Raw genomic sequence first — 20,802 nt, 5'->3', positions numbered from 1 at the left:
TATCTTGGTCCATGGTTTTTATTTCCTGTAGGCTGCCATTTTCAACCTATTTCTCTGTTTCTTTTGCTATGTATTTCCACATTTATGAACAGCATACTTCTGTTACTTTTTTTTTTTTTTTTTTTAGCCAGTCTTGCTGTGTTGCCCAGGAACTCCTGGACTTAAGCAATCCTCCCACCTCAGCCTCTTGAGTAGCTGGGACTAGACAACCATAGTCATGTCTGGCTAGTTGTTTTGTTTTTTGTTGTTGTTGTTTATTGTAGTGACAAGGTCTGGCTGTGTTGCCCAGGCTAATCTTGAACTCCTGACCTTAAGCAGTCCTTTTGCCTCAAAGTACTGGGATTAGAGGTGTGAGTCACCGCTCTTGGCCTTTGTTAGTTTTTGTTATCCATTGATTGATTCCCTGCTATATTCTTCACCCACGACACTCTCACTTTGTCTATACCTTATTTTCCAATATGTGTCCATTGTTGTTTAAATCAGTACTGGCTGTTACCATCACTATGGCCATGTAAATGTTATTTACAGCTGTAGTGTAATATGATTACATTTCCTTTTCATACAGCTTGTTTTTCTTGGGGACAGTAATTGCCTCAAGTTGGCACATGTGTGTATGTGTGTGCATGCTTAGTTTTCTTAGTATCTATCACTAAAGTATCTGCAAATGCTTTGACAGAATTATAAAATCATAAAACTTCTCTCATTGTAGTAAAAAGTATCAGATCATTTCTCAGTTTTTCTTTTCTTAGGAGATATCACTCCTGCTTCACTTTATACTTATTGTTTCTAGAACATTTTTAGATAGACTCCTGGGACTTTCCTCACTGTCTTCCTGAGATTTCCTTCGTCTCTTACCTATATGGATCCCTTGTTTTTAGGATCTCATATAGTTTCCTGAAAAAAGGGGTACTTCAGAGGTGAAGTTTCCGCGACCTTGTGCATCTAAAAATATGTTTATTTTATACTTGGTTTGTTAGTGTAGCTGGGTTTATAATTCTAGGATGGAAACAATTCCTCAGCATTTCAAAGGCATTGCTGCATGATCTTTCAGTTTTTGTGTTCTCATTTAGAAGTCTGATGCCATTTGATTCCTCATTCTTTAGATAAGACCTATTGCTTTTTCCACTCTGGAATTTTCCGGGTCCTCTTTTCTGATATTCTGAAACTTCATGATGAAATTCCTCAGAGTGGGCCTATTTTCCTTCATTCTGCTCATTATTTTATGGGTCCTTTTAAGTGGGAAACTTAAGTTCTGGAGAATTGAAAAATTATTATTTATTTAGCAATTTCCTTTCTATAGATTTATTTTTTCTCTTACATTTTAATTTTCTTAGAGGCCTTTCTCTAATTTTTCTTCTTTTTAAAAAATAGATCTTGCTTTTGTTTCTTGTTAACTGTTTCCTCTTATATCTCTAAGGATTTTAATTACATTTCTGTAGCTTTTGTTCCCTAAATTGCTTCTCTTCTTCCAGTTTCCTTTTTCTGTTTGTTTTAGTCTCTGACTTTTATCTAGGAGGCTTTTTTCCAGTATCTAGAAATCTTTGGCTGTCTGTAAAGAGTGAGACATTTTATTTAAAAAAAAACAACAAAAAAAAACAAGCTGATTGGAAGGAAAGGCATATGTGGGTAGATCTGTGTATCTGTTGGCCTGGGAAAAAAATGATTAAATGGAAACATTGTTTATTAAGGGACCCTCCACTGCCAGTTTCTGTTAGTTTTTTCTCTTGGGCCAGATAATTTTCCTAAAGAGCAGTCTCCAGGCTCTTTCCTGGGGTAGGGTTTAGGCAAACGGGGTTCTGGAACTAAACAGGGGAAGGGTACTTGACACCTCACTATAAAATGTGTGCATTCTGACTTAATCTTCTTTCCGGAGTGGCTTCTCTCCCCCTTCTTATGACTACCCTTGGTTTCACTGAATTCAGAGTCCCTTAGAAAACTTTGATTGCAGTTGGTGAGGATCACTTGCTAAATAGAAAAATTAGTGATTGAAAGAATAAATTAATTTAGTTTCTGTTTGTTTTTCAGAGTAAACTTTACTTTAATTTCTACTTCTACAGCTCGTCAGAACATTCGGTCATTAAACCACCTCTTGGAGATTCTTCGGGGAATCTATCAAGGTCAAGAGGGGAAGAGGTAATACTTTGGGGAAGGAGGGTTCATTGTTTTTATATATACTCGCACAATTTGCTAAGAAAATCTCATTTCAAAGAAAGAACCATTGTAGTCAGGTGTGGTGGAGCATGCTACCTGGGAGACTGAGGCAGAAGGATGGCTTGAGTCCAGGAGTTCAAGGCTGTAGAGTACATTGATAGCACCTCTGAATAGCCACTATACCACTCCAGACTGGGCAACATAGTGAGACATTATCTTTTAAAGAAGAAAGAAAGGAAGGAAAGAGAAGGAAGGAACCCTTTTTAGTAGTAGTCATTACCCTTAATGCTGATATTTTTTCCAAGATAGTTGAACTCTCAGTAGGCTAAGTTAAAAGATTGTCTTAGAAAGTACATCTGGGGTTGGGCGTGGTGGCTCATGCCTATAATCCCAGTACTTTGGGAGGCAGAGATGAGAGGATTGCCTGAGCCCAGGAGTTTGAGGTCAGCCTGGGGAATATAGCAAGACCTTGTCTCTATAAAAAAAATTTAAAAATCAAACAATTAGCTAGGCATGGTGGTGAGTACTTGTAGTCCCAGCTACTTGGGAGGCTGAGGCAGAAGGATCACCTTAGTCCAGGAGGTCAAGGCTATAGTGGACTATGATCATGTCAGTGCACTTCAGCCTAGGCAACAGAGTAAGATCCCCGGCTCAAAAAAAGTTGAAAGAGAGAAACAGAAAATACATTTGGTCTCTAAAATAAAATAAAAAAGAAATTACTTTTGGGAGTCTTCATATTAATGACCTAGTAGTGGCCTTGGCACGTGAATTGGGGCTCTGCTACCCTCTGAATCCTATGATTAATTTCCTATATTGCCAATCTGTCCTTTGGGCATCTCCTCAATACACCTGTGTTTTTGCCTTGGAACCAGATATCTTTCCCTAACTAGTATAAACAGCTTCATTCCATCTTGTTTTCTGTAGTTCACATTTTAACCCCATAAACAAAGGTGTTACTTCAGATGCTTTTAGTGGTCAAACAGGTAACATATGAATACAGTCAACTGTTTTCATGATAAGCATATAGGAATATTTAACCCTTGCAAAAACAAATATGCAGGCCAAGTGTTGCTAGTTTTCAAGAAAAGCTAGAAATATAGATTTTTATGTGAAATTTCCTATTTTTAAAATGGCAACAAATTTTTAAAGAATTTAAACACACTGGAGGAGAGTAAATAAAATCAATCTGTGTGGCTTTTGCTATATTGTAACCTTAAGTGATTATTAATGTAGCAGGACTGTTTCAAATAACACCTGGAGTAGGGGTTACCAAAGCCATTATGCAGACCTGCTTCTACTCACCTCTTCAGGAGAGAGTTGAGGACAGATAAACCGACAGCTTAAAATACAAATGAAACTCACATATGCCAATTAAACTTATTTTTTACAGCTTTAAAAGAGTACTTTATAATTTCTTTGAAATACTGAAATAGTCACTGCTGTAGATAATGGTAAACTTTCTTTTTTCTTAAGTGGATTAAGTAATAGTCCCTTATACATCTTACTCTTAGAAACACAAATACCCTTTTGTTTTTGTTAGGACTTGTATGTATGTGGGCTGTTTTCCCCTTGATAACTTAATATGGCAATGCATATTTATTCTTATATTTTGTGTTAATAATTGAAGAAAAACTTGAATGTTTAAGAACTATCTGAACTTAGTTTAGCAATGAATAGTGAAAATAGAAACATTAGAGTTAATTTGGATTTGTCACTTAAAAGAATATATGCTAGCCAGGCTCAGTGGCTCAGCCTGTAATCCCGTACCTTTGGGAGGCTGAGGTGAGTGGATTGCCTGAGCCCGCGGGTTCAAGACCTGCCTGGGCAGCGAGACCTCATCTCTACAATAAATCAAAAAATCAGCCGGGCATGGTAGCGCATGCCTGTAATTCCATCTACTTGGAAGGCTGAGGCGGAAGGATCACTGGAGCCCAGCAGGTCAAGGCTGCAGTGGCTAGGAGTGGCCACTGCACTCCAGTCTGGGCAACAGAGTGAGACTCCAACTCAAAAAAAAAAGAATATATGCTTGGAGAGAGTAAACGTAAAATGATCAAGTGGGAATAATGTCATTCAGATGAATTTAAAATAGGATAAAAATGAATTTTTTCATATTTTTTTTTTCATGGAATGACTTTTATATTCTTTCCATAGGATGACAAATCAAAAAAGCAGTTTGTTTGTATTAATACCCTAGAAGACACACAGGCTGTTAGAGCAGTGGCTTTTCATCCAAGTGGTGGTTTGTATGCTGTTGGTTCAAATTCAAAAACCCTGAGAGTCTGCGCCTATCCAGAAGTAATTGATCCAAGGTAAGGACAGACCATTTGTACTGCTATTCTTAGTTTTTAATTTGGCTACATAGGTCCCTTTTTCAGAATTGCCATTCAGTAATGTCTCACCTCTTTCTTCTATTAAACTTTATTTTTATTTTAGTTTCAGTGCTTAAGAAGTGTACTTCAGTTATTAATGAACTTTATACATTTTTTCCATGAAATGTTTCTGCCTAGGCCATTGTTCATTCATTATTCTTCCTTATGTCTATGACTTTTGTATTTTATCTGTAAAGTCCTTATACAGTAGTGTTCTTCCCTGGTTCTTAGGGGATATGGCCCCATGCCCCCAGGGGATGCCTGAAATCTCGGAGGGAACTGAACCCTATTTATATTACAAATGTGAGCCACCACATCCTGCCATGATTTATTTTAATAGTAAAAGTTTTAGCAAATAAATTGACAAAAAGAGTATCTAATTACAGAGTAAAGAGTTCAAATCCAGTTTTCTGTGAAGTTGCATGTAAGTGCTTTGTTTTCTTGGTAACTTTAAATAATTAGTTGTACACCTAATAGATAAAGTCGTATGTCTATTTTTAATGATATGTCTTTAAAGACAAAGGTCTCAGTTTCATATCCCATAATCTGTTAAACAAGAGGGTAAAGTAATTGTTAGGTTGATCAAATGAAATTTAATTTTCATTGGTTTAAAATGGTAAAACAGAGCGTCTGCGCACCATCGGGCCCAAAGTGGCGGCGAGGTCCATCCTCCCCGTGCATGGTTTTCCCCGCCAAGCGGTCTTGCTTGGTGCCATCCATGAGGGCGTGCGCTGGGCCTTTTCCTGCGGCACTTGGCTGCCCGGTCCGGCCAAGTGGCTGCTGGCGGTACGATCAATCCAGCCCGAGGAGAAGGAGCGCATCGGCCAGTTCGTCTTTGCCCATGGCGCGAAGGCAGCCATGGCTGGTCGTCTGATGATAAGGAAATTAGTTGCGGGAAACTGAATATCCCTTGGAATAATATTCATTCACAAAGAACTGCAAAAGGAAAACCAGTTCTTGTGAAGGACTCGTTGAATCCTTACCCCAATTTCAACTTCAACATCTCTCATCAAGGGGACTGTGCGGTGCTTGCTGCCGAACCTGAGCTCCAGGTTGGAATTGATATAATGAAGACTAGTTTTCCAGGTCATGGTTCAATGCCAGAATTCTTTCATATTATGAAAAAAAAAGTTTACCACCAAAGAATGGGAAACAATCAAAAGCTTTAAGGATGAATGGATTCAGCTGGATATGTTTTATAGAAATTGGGCATTCAAAGAAAGCTTCATAAAGGCCATTGGTGTTGGACTGGGATTTGAACTGCAACAACTTGAATTTGATATATCTCTGTTAAACTTGGATATAGACCAAGTTTATAAAGAAACACGTTTGTTCCCAAATGGAGAGGAAGAAAAAGATGTATGGGCATCTGAGGAAAGCAAAATAGATGGGCACCATTTTGTTGCCGTAGCTCTTAGGAAACCCGATGGATCTAAACATCAGGATGTGCCATCTGAAGATGATTCTAAACCAACCCCAAGGCAGTTTACTGTTCTCACCTTTAATGATTTAATAGCATCTGCTGTTCCCATGACACCTGAAGATCCTTTATTTTGGGACTGTTTTTGCTTCACAGAAGAAATTGTAATACGAAATGGTATAAAGTCATGATGACTCCTTGAGTAACAGAGAGCAATGAAAACTGTAATCTTCCATATTCACTGAAAAATAAATATTTGATAGGATCAAATTTTACAAAACAGTTTAAGAAAAAATAAAACTTACTATTAAAAAAGAAGACTTCTAGTTCAGGATAACTCACTAGAATACAAGTTTTCCTCTTCCTCTCCAAAATTGCATTGAATTGATAAAAATAGAAAGGATGGTAGAATCTTAAAGTGATGAATGTTCACTGTAGAAGAAATAAAAAATTCAGATACGCAAAAAGGAAACATTTGAATCCTATCTTTCAGAGATAACTACTCTTAAAACCTTGAGTATCCTTCCAGACTTCTTTCTTGGCAAATGAACTCATATTAACATATTTGCTTTTAAAAATGGGAGCATACTGTTTGTGATTTTTTTTTAAACCGCTTATCTACTGTTCATAAATATACCTCTGTGACATAATTTTTAGTGGTTCTAAAGTACTCTGTTGTATATCTAATATCAGTTAGGATGCTTTTGACCAGAGGTACAATGTCCAAATATAATTAGCTTAAGTAACCAAGAACATTTATTATCTAACATAACACGGTTCAGAGATGTCATTAAAGATACTTTTTTTTTGCCTTATCATCAGATTATTGGTTTTGCCTTAGGCGAATCCACCTCTCAATCACAAGAGTTGCTGCTGTAGCTTCCAGTTTTACAACCTTGTAAAATTACACCTAAAGGAAAGGAAAGGCCGTTTCTTCTCTCACATTTATTTTTTCATTAAGAAAGACTTTTCTCAAAAGCCCCCAGTGATTTCTGATAACTCAGATCAGGTCACAAGGAAAGGCAGTGAGTGACATTTTTAGCCTCTCTTAGAAGTAGACTATATTGAAAAGAAAAGAAGGTAAGAGATGGGCTTGGAAGAGTGGAAGGGAGCTAGACTTACTGCCTGTTCTAAGAAAAGTGTGCCACTACATACTCATTTTTACGTTAGATGTTTTGATTGTCTACAGTTTATTACTGTAATCAGTGGCACAGTGAATGTCCTTGTACATTTTGAGGTATTTGCTTAAGAAAGTTTCTAAAAGTGGAATGACTGGTTCAAAGGGCTTAAACATTTTTAGAGCTTTCATAAGTCTTATTATCATACTTGTCTCCAGAAAGTCAGTACAATTTACTTTTCTAGCTAGTACTATATGTGTGACTACCCTCCCACCTAAATAATCCCTGGTCAGTTGTGCATATTACCTTTTTTGGGGGTGATTTAACCTTTGCTAGTATAACTAAAAAATGGTATGTCATTTAAAAAATGTCTATTTTAACTGGGCTTGGTGGCTCAGCCTGTAATCCCGCACCTTTGGGAGGCTGAGGTGAGTGGATTGCCTGAGCCCGCGGGTTCGAGACCTATGTGGGTAGTGAGACCTCATCTCTACAATAAATAAAAAAAAAAAACAGCCGGGCGTGGTAGCACATGCCTGTAATTCCGGCTACTGGGAAGGCTGAGGCAGAAGGATCGCCGGAGCCCAGCAGGCGAGGCTGCGGTGGCCGGGAGCGGCCACTGCACTCCACTCTGGGCAACTAAGTGACACTTCAACTCAAAAAAAAAAAGTCTCTTTCTTTCATTGCAAATGAGATTGGCATATCAGTGTTGTAATTGGTTGTGTGTGTTCCTTTTTTATTTACTGCCTATTCCTTGTCTTTATCTTTTTTTATTTTAGTAAGTAGGACTTAATTTAAAGTGAGTACAATACATAAAATGCCAAGACCATCATATTGATGACGAGATCTATTACATGGTTGTAGTGGATGTCTTGGGGAGTTAAAGTTACGTTAAGTATCAAGAAGTAAAATCCGTTGTTTCTGTTACTAACATCAAAAGTTGTGTGTAAATTATATAAAATTAGGTATTAGTAAAAAAAAAATCGGAATGTTTATCATTGTTTTTATTTTATTAAGCATGCCCAGTCAGTCTTCGCATAATAAATAATGTGTTTTTAAAAGGTCAAGTAGCATTTATAATAAATTATTGTTATCCCTAACATGAGTGTAATGGTGATATGAAAAGTCATTTGTCTTGTCATTATAACAATAAAAAAGTTGACATTTATTATGGAAAATAAAATAAAATGGTAAAACAGCAGCAATTTCATAGAGTTCAACCTAACACTTCTCTGAAGCTATTATAAGAAAGTCTCATAGTTTAAAACTAGCATTACTGGCCAGATGCAGTAGCTCACACCTCTAATCCTAGCACTTTGGGAAACTGAGGCAGGAGAATTGCTTGAGCTCAGGTTCAGGACCAGCCTGGGCAACATCATGAGACCACGTCTTTACAAAAAGTACAGAAATTAGCTGGGCATGGTGGTGTGCACCTGTAGTCCTAGCTACTCAAGAGGCTGAGGCAGAAGGATCACCCAAGCCCAGGAATTCGAGACTGCGCTGAGCCCTGATCATGCCACTGCACTCCAGCCTGGGTGACATAATGAGACCCTGACTCAAAAAAATAAAATAGGCTGGGCTCAGTGGCTCAGCCTGTAATCCCAGCACTTTGGGAGGCCGAAGTGAGTGGATTGCCTGAGCCCGCGGGTTCAAGACCCGCCTGGGCAACTTGACGAGACCTCATCTCTACAATAAATCAAAAATTAGCCGGGCATGGTAGTGCGCGCCTGTAGTTCCAGCTACTGGAAGGCTGAGGTGGAAGGGTCGCCGGAGCCCAGCGGGTCGAGGGTGCAGTGGCTGGGAGCGGCCACTGCACTCCAGTCTGAGTGACAGAGTGAGACTCCAACTCAAAAAATAAAAAAATAAAATAAAATAAACAGAAAAACCCGTAGCATTATTTTGCCTTTATCTTATGCAATTTAATTGGCATTCCCCCCTTATCTGCGGCTTCACTCTTCCTCGGTTTGAGTTACCCACTGTCATCAGGGTCCAAAAAGTAGGTGAGTACAGTGCAAGAAAATATTTTGAGATAGACAGAAAATATATACATGTAACTTTTGTTAATCTCTTACTGTACCTAATTTATAAATTAAACTTTGCCATAGGTATCTATGTATAGGAAATAACATGGTATATATATATTTATTTTTTATTTTTTTGAGTCAGAATCTCACTCTGTTACTCAGGCTGGAGGGCAGCCTCGACTCCCTGAACTCAGGCGATCCTTCCACCTCAGCCTTCCAAGTAGCTGGAACCACTGGTGTGCACTACCATGCCTGGCTACTTTTTTGATTTATTGTAGAGACAAGGTCTCACAATGTTCCCCAGGCTGGTCTCAGACTTCTGGGCTCAGGCAGTCCTCTCACTCTGCCTTCCAAAGTGCTGGGATTATAGGCATGAGCCACCATGCCCAGCTGGGAAACTGAATAAGGGGCCCATGTTAGATGACAGTATTAAAATTTTTTGGTGCCATTATATTATTTAAGTAGAAATACATGAGAGACAAAGGCAGAATTCTAGATCAGGGATTGGAAAATAGGAATAATTATGGAGGTGTAGTACTAAAGACTCATATGTTTAGGATTAATCTGATCTTAAGGTAACTGTTTCTCATCTTTTTTTATTTCTTATGCTGGCACAGATGTTTCACAGACTGTGAAGAAACTGAGGTTTATGAAAATAACTACACTTATTTAGCAAATATATTTTGATTTCCTATGTGCTAGGTACTATCCTGGGTTTTGGGGATAGTTGTGTGTAAAACATTTAGTAACTTCATGGAACTTCTGGTTAGTGAGGAAGATAGATATTATACAAATGAACACAAATAAACATACATTGTGGTAGGTATTCTGAAGAACAATTACAAGGTGCCGTAAGAGAATAAAATGAGGGTGCAGCAGGGTGTAGACTGGTGAGTTAGAGAAAGGCCTTTTTGGGGAGAGGCATTAAAGTTGAGATGGAGGATGAGTAGAACCTAGCCGTGAGAAGATAGTAGTACAGAGGGAATGTGAGGTGAGAAGGAGCATGACCTTTTGAGGAGCTGAAATAAATTCCAGTGGTTGGAGTGTTGTAAGCTGGAGTGTGATAAGGCCACAGAGATGGACGTGAAAAATTTTGCAGAGTTTTCTCACCATTTTGGCTTTCATGCTGCGTGCAGTGGGAAGCCACTGAAAGTAGCAGGTCAAGCGTGATCTAAGTATCCTTTGAGATGATCACTGTGGCTGTGATTGGATGGCAAGAAGAGCAGATGCTAGGAGAAAGGCAGGAAGTTGCTTGTAGTCGACGGTTAGTGAGCTGGAGACAGAGCAAAATGGGTGGATGTTGAGGTAAAACCCATTTAAAGAAAGAATCCATAGGACTTGGTGGTGAATTGACTGCAGCAGAAAAGAGAATCTTTTGATCTGGTCTGTTCTCCAGATTGATGTTAAACACTTTCTAGGTATTGGAGATTTGTCAATCTTCTTTTTTATTTTAAAATTTTTTTCTTAATTATAAAAATTCGTAAACACTCAAGAGTACAGAGAGTAGTAGACTGAAATGGAAATGTAGTAGTTGTCAAGATTTTTGTCACATTTGCTTCATGTATCACTTTTGTTTGTTCGCTAAAGAATTTAAAAGTAAATCCTAGATTAGATATCACTTAACCTCTTCAGGATAAGCCTTCAGAAACATGTACATTTTCTTACATAAAGTTGATTTTATCATATACCTGATTTTAAAATCTTCATTTGTCTATGTTTTAAAGTACAGATAAAATCCGGTTACTCCCCTCAACCAGTGTTTGCCTGGCATTAAAGGTTCAGCTCCTGAGCAGTGTGGCACTTAGAGCCACGCTGAGTCCCGGCTCCTCCCCCGCCGTACCCACGCGTTCAATCTGCTGAATCCCTTGTGTTTCCGCCTCTGGTCCCCCAGTCTCTCACCCCAGCTGCATGCTTGGCCAGTGCTTTCCCTACTGTGTTTCGTTTCCACTGAAGCTGCTGGGCCTTCATCTTTCTGCTTAGAGATTCTCCTTACCTTTTAATGCCCAGTGCTTTATACTTGCCTAACTGTCCATGAGTCGTCATGACAATACCTGCCCGTGCCAGGTTTTAAGCTCTGGACAGAGATCTTACCTTCTCTATTCATTCCATACCCCCCCTCAACCCAGGCACATTGCTCATGTTATATGTTTCATACACGTTTACTGAATTTTTAAAATTTGGGAGCTTTATTGGCTTTCTTTTATTTGTTTCTATTTTGTTTCTGAGTCTAAGTACACGCAAAATATGGGAAATGGAGATTTTTTTTCTTGAAAAGTCAAGTATCCTGTTCCCTAGGAGATTGAAATGAGAGTTTAGTATTATAATGATTTACAATTTTCCTTTTGAATTTTAAATATGCTTTTAATTTTGTCTTCTGTGATTTTGAAAACTGCTGGTAATCTGTTTCCTGATATGCCTTGTGTTCCCTCCAAGAACAACTGTAATATAGAGCTTCATATTAACTGATTTGAACAAGCCAGAAATGGAAATATCTTTCTGTGGTTTTTCTTTCCAGTGCACACGATACTCCTAAGCAGCCAGTGGTGCGTTTTAAAAGGAATAAACATCATAAAGGATCCATTTACTGTGTGGCCTGGAGTCCTTGTGGACAGTTGTTAGCAACAGGATCAAATGACAAATACGTCAAAGTGCTGCCCTTCAATGCAGAGACTTGTAACGCAACAGGTAGGACCCGAGTATGCAAGCAGGAGCTAGCCCACCAGCCTGGACTCTGTGTTTCCCACATTGTATCTCCATTTCATCTTTGCGAAATCCAAGCACACAATCTTAAAGAACAATTTTTTTAATAGTCCAGTTATTTTGTTACATTCATGAGGCATTATTCTCTCTTAGTAAGTTCTTACAGGTGGTCAGATGGTGTCTGAGCTTTAGAAAATTATCATCAGAGAAATAATTTTTAAATAACTACCGGATATTTTGTAGAGATCATCTGTCTCCTCTCTTTTTTCTTTGGGATAAAAGAGAAGAAGGTTTCGTGACCTGCCTGGGCAACTTGGCGAGACCTCATCTCTACAATAAATCAAAAAATTAGCCAGGTGTGGTAGTGCGCGCCTGTAGTTCCAGCTACTGGGAAGGCTGAGGCAGAAGGATTGCCGGAACCCAGCAGGTCGAGGCTGTGATGGCCGGGAGCGGCCACTGCACTCCAGTCTGGGTGACAGAGTGAGACTCCAACTCAAAAAAAAAAAAAGACAAGAAGGTAACTCTATAAATGAACTCTGTTTTAGGGATGATAGTAACTACTTTGATTTCTTTTTTTTTTTTTTTGGAGTAGAAGTCTCACTCTGTCACCCAGGTTGGAGGACAGTGGCACGCTCCCGGCCACCACATCCTCAATCTGCTGGGCTCAGGTGATGCTTCCACGTCAGCCTTCCAAGTAACTGGAACTACAGGCAAGCACCACCACGCCTGGCTAATTTTTTTGACTTATTGTAGAGATGAGGTCTTGCCAAGTTGCCCAGGCTGGTCTTGAATCCGTGGGCTCAGGCAGTCCTCCCACCTCGGCCTCCCAAAGTGTGAGCCACCGTGCCCAGCCTCCTTTTATTTCTTAAAGTTCTTTGCTTAGTATAGTTAAATTGCTTATAATATCAATCCCTATGTGAAAATGCAAATTATACGATTACACCATTATTCTTGACCAGTTTCAAGGCAGTTTAGCAATTTCAAGTTCTCACGGTAAGTTGAGCAGCATTTTTTTTTTTTAAATTCTCATTGCTGTTTCAGGACCAGATCTGGAATTTAGTATGCATGATGGAACAATTAGAGACTTGGCATTTATGGAAGGCCCAGAAAGTGGTGGAGCTATTTTAATAAGTGCTGGAGCAGGGGATTGTAACATTTATACAACAGATTGTCAAAGAGGACAAGGCCTCCATGCCTTGAGTGGACATACTGGTATGTAATATCAGCCTTAAGTGCTGCTTTTTTTGGTTGTTCAACCTGTGCTTTTTTTTCCCTCTGCATTTTCATTAGTGGAGTATATTTCATCAACGTGGATCTTTTCAAGAAGGGAAATTTTTATTTCAAAAATTTAAATTGTGAATTTTGGATAACGACACAGCAATAATGATAGCTAACATTGATATTTCCCTGTGTGCTAAGTCCTTTACTCATACACATATTCCTTTATCTTCACAACTATCTTGAAGAAAGTGAGAATGAAAGGGGAAAATGACTTGCCCAATGTTATAAGGCTAATAAGTGACAGACCTAAGATATGACCTGAGAATTATCTATTCCAAAGCTAGCAATCTAACACTACAGAGCCGTGCTTTCTTTCTTTCTTTTTTTTTTTTTTTGAGTTGGAGTCTCACTTTGTTGCCCAGACTGCAGTGCAGTGGCACACTCACAGCCACCACAGCCTCTACCTGCTGGACTCAGGCAATCCTTCCACCTCAGCCTTCCAAGTAGCTGGAACTACAGGCACATGTCACCACACCCAGCTAGTTTTTTGATTTATTGTAGAGACGAGGTCTCGCCATGTTGCCCAGGCTGGTCTCGAACCCGTGGGCTCAGGCAGTCCTCTCACCTTAGCCTCCCAAAGTGCTGGGATTACAGGCGTAAGTCACCGTACCCAGCCTACAAAGCTGTGCTTTCTCCATGGAAAAGCTGCGGTAATTCCAAATGATAGATTTTTTAGTACTAGTTATGATATCCTGAAATACTGAAGGTATGTACTGTCCTGAGTCACCAAAGAAAGATTTTGTTCAGTATGGCTTTTTGTTGAGTTTTTTTTTTTTTTTTTTTTGAGTTGGAGTCTCACTCTGTCACCCAGACTGGAGTGCAGTGGCTGCTCCCGGCCACCGCAGCCTCGACCTGCTGGGCTCTGGTGATCCTTCTGCCTCAGTGTTCCAAGTAGCTGGAACTACAGGCGTGTGCTACCATGCCCGGCTAATCTTTTGATTTATTGTAGAGATGAGGTCTCACCAAGCTGCCCAGGCGGGTCTCGAATCCACAGACTCAGGCAATCCACTCACCTCAGCCTCCCAAGGTGCGGGATTACAGGCTGAGCCACTGAGCCCAGCTATGTTGAGCATTTTACTGAATTTAAATTAAAAAAAAAAATTGATAATCTATTTGATATATAGAAAATCTCTGTCATTTAGTATATTTGATTAGCCAGACCATCATCACTTGCCCTGCAATAAGGAGTACTTCTTTTTTTAAAGAGATGGGGGTCTCTGTCACCCAGGCTGGAGTGCAGTGGCATGATCCCAGCGCACTGCAGCCTCGAACTCCCAGGGTCCAGCAATCCTCCCGCCTCAGCCTCCTGAGTAGCTGGGATTGCAGGTACAAGCCGCTGCACTGGCTCCAGAGTACTTGGCTTTAGATGTGTTATGGAAAGTTACCATCCCGCAGTAATAACTGAGTATATGATCTTTTATAGGGCACATTTTAGCACTTTATACCTGGAGTGGCTGGATGATTGCATCTGGTTCCCAAGATAAGACTGTTAGATTCTGGGATCTTCGAGTACCAAGCTGTGTTCGTGTTGTTGGCACAACATTTCACGGAACTGGTAGGTTTTTCTTTAATTTAAATGAATTTACACGAGAAAGAAACTTTATAAATTACACTAGCCTGCTTCTTCTCCCTTGCAATATTAAAAAAATAGAAAAAATAGTGAAATAAATACTTGGTATTTTATTAGTCAAATTGTAGTTCTTTCAAAATGCTTTCATCTGTTACCTTATTTGTAAAAATAATATTCAGCTTAGGAAACCAAGGCTCAGGGAGATTAAATAATGTATGAAATTATCTAAATTAGCAGGGCCATTTTAGAACTCAGACCTTTAAAAACATTTTTTTAAATGTATGTACATGGCAAAAATGGAAATTGAATGAAATAATGTAGTTTTCTGTTCCTTGGTCTCTTTCATTAAAGAACCAGTACCAGTTTCTTATTTATTCTTCTAGAAATATTCTGTAAATTTTAACAAAAACATTTGTGTATATTATAATCTCCCTTCTGTAAACACATGTGCATGCACATATACACATACAGGTGGTAGCGTATAATACAAATCTTGCTTTTTAAACTTAGCGGTGTCTTGGATTGTTCCACGTAAACCCAAACTACTGTTTTTTGCATTATATCACCTTTGAAAACACTGGTATCTAAGAGTGACACAGTATTCTACCATTGTCTTTCTCTTATTTTAGAGCACATGTTCTGCCTTTGCAGTTTTTTTTGTTTGTCTTTTTCTTTGAGTTGGGGGTCTGTCTCTGTCACCCAGGCTGAGTGCAGTGGCACAGTCATGGCTCATGGCAGCTTCAAACTCCTGGGCTCAGGCGACAGCCTCCTGAGTCGGTGTGTACCTCCATTCCTGGCTAATTTTTCTGATTTTTTTGGTAGAGATGAAGTCTCACTGTGTTGCCCGGACTAGTCTTGAGCTCCTGGCCTCAAGTGATCCTCCCGCCTCAACCTCCCAAAATGCTAGGATTACAGGTGTGAGCTACTGTGCCCAGCCTGTTGGTTTTTTTTTTAATGCCTTGTTTTTCTTTTGACTCTCATGGACCTTTTTCTGCACTTTGATCAAACAGATATGATTTGTTACAGCAAATTTGAGTCTGTAATCAATGATTTGTTAAAGTTTAGTTTATCAAAACTAATGTGTAACAGACTTTAAAGAATCAAACTGCTTAATAAGACTTAAGTAAAATGATACTGCCCTTGTTAAAATAATGTAAACAGTAACTACTGATCTAACCAAAATAGATATACTTATATAAAAAAGATATAGAAAGAGGAAGAATGTGTGTGAATGAGAGAAGTATTCATATCTTATTTATTTCTCTTTAGGAGTTTTGTTTGATTTCCCAAAATAGAAGATGAAGATTTAACTTTTTAACATAGCTTTCGGAGTTTTGTCATCTCTCATTCACGGGAGAGGGGGCATCTCTCAAATGATAAAACATGGACTTTTTCATGTATTAAAGAATCTTATTTCATGCCTTGGTCCTAAAAAGGATACAAGTGTTTATTGGTGGACGGTTACTTTGAATTTTTCCATAACTGAACAGTATCAATAAGCGATATTAAACTGTTAGTATATGGCTCAATGAACATAATTAGCTATGTTGCAATGTAGGAATATATTTCTGTCCATTTCCTCTACCAGGCAGTGCAGTGGCGTCTGTAGCTGTAGATCCCAGTGGTCGTCTCTTAGCCACAGGTCAGGAAGATTCCAGCTGCATGTTGTATGACATACGAGGGGGAAGGATGGTGCAGAGCTATCACCCTCACTCCAGTGATGTCCGCTCTGTTCGCTTCTCTCCTGGAGCTCACTACTTGCTAACAGGCTCTTACGACATGAAAATAAAGGTGACGGACCTCCAAGGTGATTGAGATCAACCTTCTTCTTTGCTTTTAGTCTTCTCCGTTCTGTTTGGGACCTTTGATTTTTATGAACCTGATGTGGATGACTATATAATACTTTTAATTTTATAGTATTTACTGAGCAGATTACTGAGACTGTATTAAGATACATTATAGCAAACTATTAAATAAACAATGAAGAGTAGTGTTCTTAGTTTAAAGTATTTGTAGAAGTCAACATTTATCAGTGACTCATTCTATTATAAGATAAATGATGAATTTACGTACTCTTGTTAGCTTCTACTTTAAAAGAAGTAATTAGTGTGTAACCTTTGTAAGTCTTCAGTATCTAGTTTTATTTTTAAACATTCATCAAACAAATATTTACTGTGTACCAACTAAGAGCAGACATATGAATAAGACAGTTAATACCCTCCTGGATGGAGCTTATGTTTTAGAGGCCAATAAAAAGTAAACCAGTGAACAATGGAATTTAGGTACTGGTAAAGTGCTGTTTTAAAAATTAGCATGGTAGGAGATAGCGACAGGTTGGAAGGGGAAGGCTTTTTTCGACAGGATAATTGGAGTAGGTATCTCCAAGGAAATGCCGTTAGCAGAGACCTGAATGATGAATACAGGCCAGGTCCCTAGAAGGCCACGGCAGATAGAAAGATGTCGAAGTGGAAACAAACTTGGCACGTCCATGACACTGCAAGAAGCCAGTGTGGCTGGAACTTAGTGAACCAAGGGAGAGAGAGATGGAAAAATACATCAGGGGCTGGATTTTGTAGGCTTTTTTTTTTTTTTTAAAGGGGAGGGCTTTATTTTTAAGAGCAGTTATAGCTTAATAGCAAAATTGGGAGGGAAATATAGAGATTTACCCTCTACACCTGCTCTACACATGCATAGCCTGCCCCTTTATCCATATCCCCCTCCAGAGTGGCACATTTATTATCACTGGTGAGCTATAGGCATTTAAAAAAGTACAAAGTGAAGCCTTTGGATGGCTTTAAACACTGATATGATCTGAGTTGCATTTTTAGATAATTTGGAGTTCTGTAGGGGGAGTGAATTGTGAGGGGGCAAGAATAGAAGTGTGAGTGTCAGTGAGGAGGCCACTGGCACAGCTCAGGTGAGAGAGGATGGGGCTTGGACTGGGGTGGCAGAGGTGGAGTTCATATGAAGTGACTGAATTTGGGATCTCCTTTAATTTGTTTGACTTAGGTATGGGGAGTGAGGGAAAAAGGAATCAATGCTGATTTCCAGGTTTTTGTCATAAGCAACTGCCATGGACTGATGAGGAAGACGGGTGAGGGAGGAACAGGTTTAGGTAAGAAAGTCAAGAACTTGGTCTTAGACAAGTTAGATTGAAGACGACTGTCAAGTGAGAGATCCATTGACAGCCGGGTGTGGTGGCTAACGCCTATAATTCCAGCACTTTGGGAGGTCGAGGTGAGAGGACTGCCTGAGCCCGCAGGTTCAGGACCAACCTGGGCAACTTTGCGAGACCTCATCTCTACAATAAATCAAAAAAATCTTAGCCAGGTGTGGTGGTACATGCCTGTAGTTTCAGCTACTTGGAAGGCTGAGGCAGAAGGATCACTTGAGCCTAGTAGGTCAAGGCTGTTGTGGCTGTGTACGTGCCACTGCACTCCAGCCTGGGCGACGGAATGAGATTCCCACTCCAAAAAAAAAAGGAGCCCCTCTGGCTAAGAAAGGCAGGCAGTGGGCGCTCCTGCACCATCTGGCCTGCAAGCACGAGCATGGAGGAACGTGGGACTCATAGTTTTATCGACATATCCATCGACTGTTTGGATGCTAGTCTGGAGCTCAGGTGAGAAGTCAAAGTTGGAGATAAAATGTGTGTGAATCATGACTATGTAAGTGCCTATGTACTGGATGTAATTTCTTAAGAAGTTAGATGCAGAGGGAACAGAAGAAATCTGAGGACTGACTCCTGGCGTTCATCAAACTTTAAGTCAGGAAGAGAAGCAAACTAGCAGAAGGTGAAGGGGCCCTGAAATCGGGAAATCAAGTTGAGAAATTTCAAGGAGAGAGTGGCAACTGTGTCAAATATTGCTGTGTCTATGTCGCCAAATACTACTGACTTAATTCAGCATTTAATAGTCTATCCCTATATAAATCTTTCAGTGTATTGTATTAATGTAGTTTAGGATTTTTTTATACTGCGATGTCTTAAAGTAACAGGAAGTCTATAAAACTATGCATACACTTATTTTGCATTGTAAATTGACATCTCTTTTTCTTTCTAATTTAGGCGACCTCACCAAGCAGCTGCCTATCATGGCGGTGGGGGAGCACAAGGACAAAGTGATTCAGTGCAGATGGCACACCCAGGATCTTTCCTTCCTTTCGTCCTCTGCAGACAGAACTGTAACCCTCTGGACTTACAATGGATAGAGCACACCCAATGTCAGTGCAGTGAAATGCACAGAGTGAAAGAAAGCACAGAGTCCTAAGACTACTGAGTTGTGAGAATTACAGATCTGAAGAACACAGACTGTCCAGGAGAGTGGTTTAGCAGAGGAGGCCCCTTGTTACCATGTATCCTGTTGCTGGATGGTGTTGGGCGGGGTTATTCTGCAGTGCTTTCAGTCTTCCATGTGAGCTTGTGCTGCTGTGGCCTGCTGTATGTAGTCTTGTTGCCAAAGTGCTGCAGAAGAGCTCTTATGTTGCTGGTGTGCACTCCAAGTTAAAGTGGACGATGTGTTTACGGTTTAGTATTAAATGCATTCCTTGGTCTTTGCCTAAATGACAGTTTTCTATACACATTGAAACAGAATTATACTTCAACCATATTATTCAGTGTAATGCAACTGAGTTCAGATTGAACATAGGTGTTCAGAAATCACTTTTGCTCTTCTCACAATCCCATAATTGTATCACTTGTCTTCTAGAGGTCAGAATTTTATGTCACTCAAAAGTTACATGGTTGTTTTCACTTAAGGATCATTATGGCGTTTAAAGAGGAATGGAAAACTGCTTCTTAGTTCATTATGTAGTATAAGGCTTTTCTTTTCTCTTAAACCCAGGGATTATGTCACATAATTTTGTTTCAGGCTGAAAGGTAAATGCGTTTGCTTCAGAAACTTGTTAATTTCAGTTTTTTGAATGCAACAAGATACCTCCCTTCTAAACTGTAGAAGAGCAGCAGCAGTTAAGTTATGTAACACTTGATGGTAAATTTACTGGCTAGCATTTTTCCTCTTAAAAATTAAAAATTTTGCCATAGACCATAGCATGGCTTCAAATGCTATGTCTGCATGATAACTTAAAATGGAAATTTTAAACTTTGCACTCCAAAAGCTTATTTGGATTTTTTTCTTGCACTGTTTTTTGTAATGCAGAATAATGATTTTATTTCTACATTGTAGATTCTAACATTTATGTATCTTTATTTTCATATTGTACAGTAATTTTACTTTAAATTATTAAATAGGCTATTTTATTTATTTCAAATGCAGTTGTATTGGTTCTAATTATTGAACTGTCTGTGCACTGTATGTAGCAAGCATTTTTAATCTATTGTATACAAGTGGAAAGGGTATTAGAAGTGTAACTGTGCTATTATTTCAATAAAGACCTCTTGACACCTAAAAGTACTTCTGTTCCTCAGAATCTTTGGTTTTCAGTTTAGAATGCTATTTTTCCAGTTTACTTGGATTAAGTGGGGTCCGATGGATGAACCCCATAATTAGTTTCTTAGATTTCTTTTCTAAAGTTTTACTAATTTGTCTCTTTTTTAAATAGAAAAAGATTTTAATTTTTTTTAAGTTGTGGGGTACAATTCAGGGTTAGGTATACAAATGGTCATTGTGTAGGTAAAGTTTGGGCCTCACTTTGGTCTCTACCTGGTTTGCTAATGTGCTTATTTAATCCTTGGCAGCTGCATAACTTTTGCATGTCTTCTATCTCTTTTGTCCAAGGTTTAGAGAACTTTTCTATCCTGAGTATATTGTGAATGTTGATTAATAAAAGCCTACCAGCCGGGCTCGGTGGCTCAGCCTGTAATCCCGCGCCTTGGGAGGCTGAGGTGAGTGGATTGCCTGAGCCTGTGGGTTCGAGACCCGCCAGGGCAACTTGGTGAGACCTCATCTCTACAATAAATAAAAAATTAGTGGGGTGTGGTAGCGTGCGCCTGTAGTTTCAGCTACTGGAAGGCTGAGGCAGAAGGATCGCCGGAGCCCAGCAGGTCGAGGCTGCGGTGGCCCGGAGCGGCCACTGCACTCCAGTCTGGGGGACAGAGTGAGACTCCAACTCACAAAAATAAAAAATAAAAGCCTACCAACATATATAAGTTCCAGCTCAGACTACAAGTATATTGAATTGAGTGCTTCAACATAGGAAAAATTCTAGTTAGCTTGTG

General features: G+C 39.3%; 1 protein-coding gene and 1 pseudogene across 2 annotated transcripts in view; both read left to right on the top strand.

Annotated features, from left to right (window-relative positions):
• WDR47 (WD repeat domain 47) overlaps positions 1-20,028 on the top strand; it is a 66,321-nt gene extending 46,293 nt beyond the window's left edge. The window contains exons 9-15 of the mRNA XM_021718393.1: positions 2,058-2,133; positions 4,303-4,460; positions 11,595-11,764; positions 12,821-12,991; positions 14,484-14,615; positions 16,219-16,437; positions 18,694-20,028. Coding sequence (XP_021574068.1) covers positions 2,058-2,133; positions 4,303-4,460; positions 11,595-11,764; positions 12,821-12,991; positions 14,484-14,615; positions 16,219-16,437; positions 18,694-18,836 — 1,069 coding nt within the window. The 3' untranslated portion in view covers positions 18,837-20,028. The remainder of the gene's footprint in view (positions 1-2,057; positions 2,134-4,302; positions 4,461-11,594; positions 11,765-12,820; positions 12,992-14,483; positions 14,616-16,218; positions 16,438-18,693) is intronic.
• Positions 5,031-6,210, top strand: LOC103272180 (annotated as a pseudogene). The gene has a single exon (XR_505108.2). The product of XR_505108.2 is annotated as an L-aminoadipate-semialdehyde dehydrogenase-phosphopantetheinyl transferase pseudogene (transcript).
• Positions 20,029-20,802: the final 774 nt, after the last annotated feature.

Source organism: Carlito syrichta, unplaced genomic scaffold (genome assembly GCF_000164805.1).
Source record: "Carlito syrichta isolate Samal-C Ts95f unplaced genomic scaffold, Tarsius_syrichta-2.0.1 Scaffold312159, whole genome shotgun sequence".
NCBI lineage: Eukaryota > Metazoa > Chordata > Mammalia > Primates > Tarsiidae > Carlito > Carlito syrichta.
The sequence above is the reverse complement of the archived record's forward strand: the minus strand, read 5'-3'. Positions and strand labels throughout refer to the sequence as shown.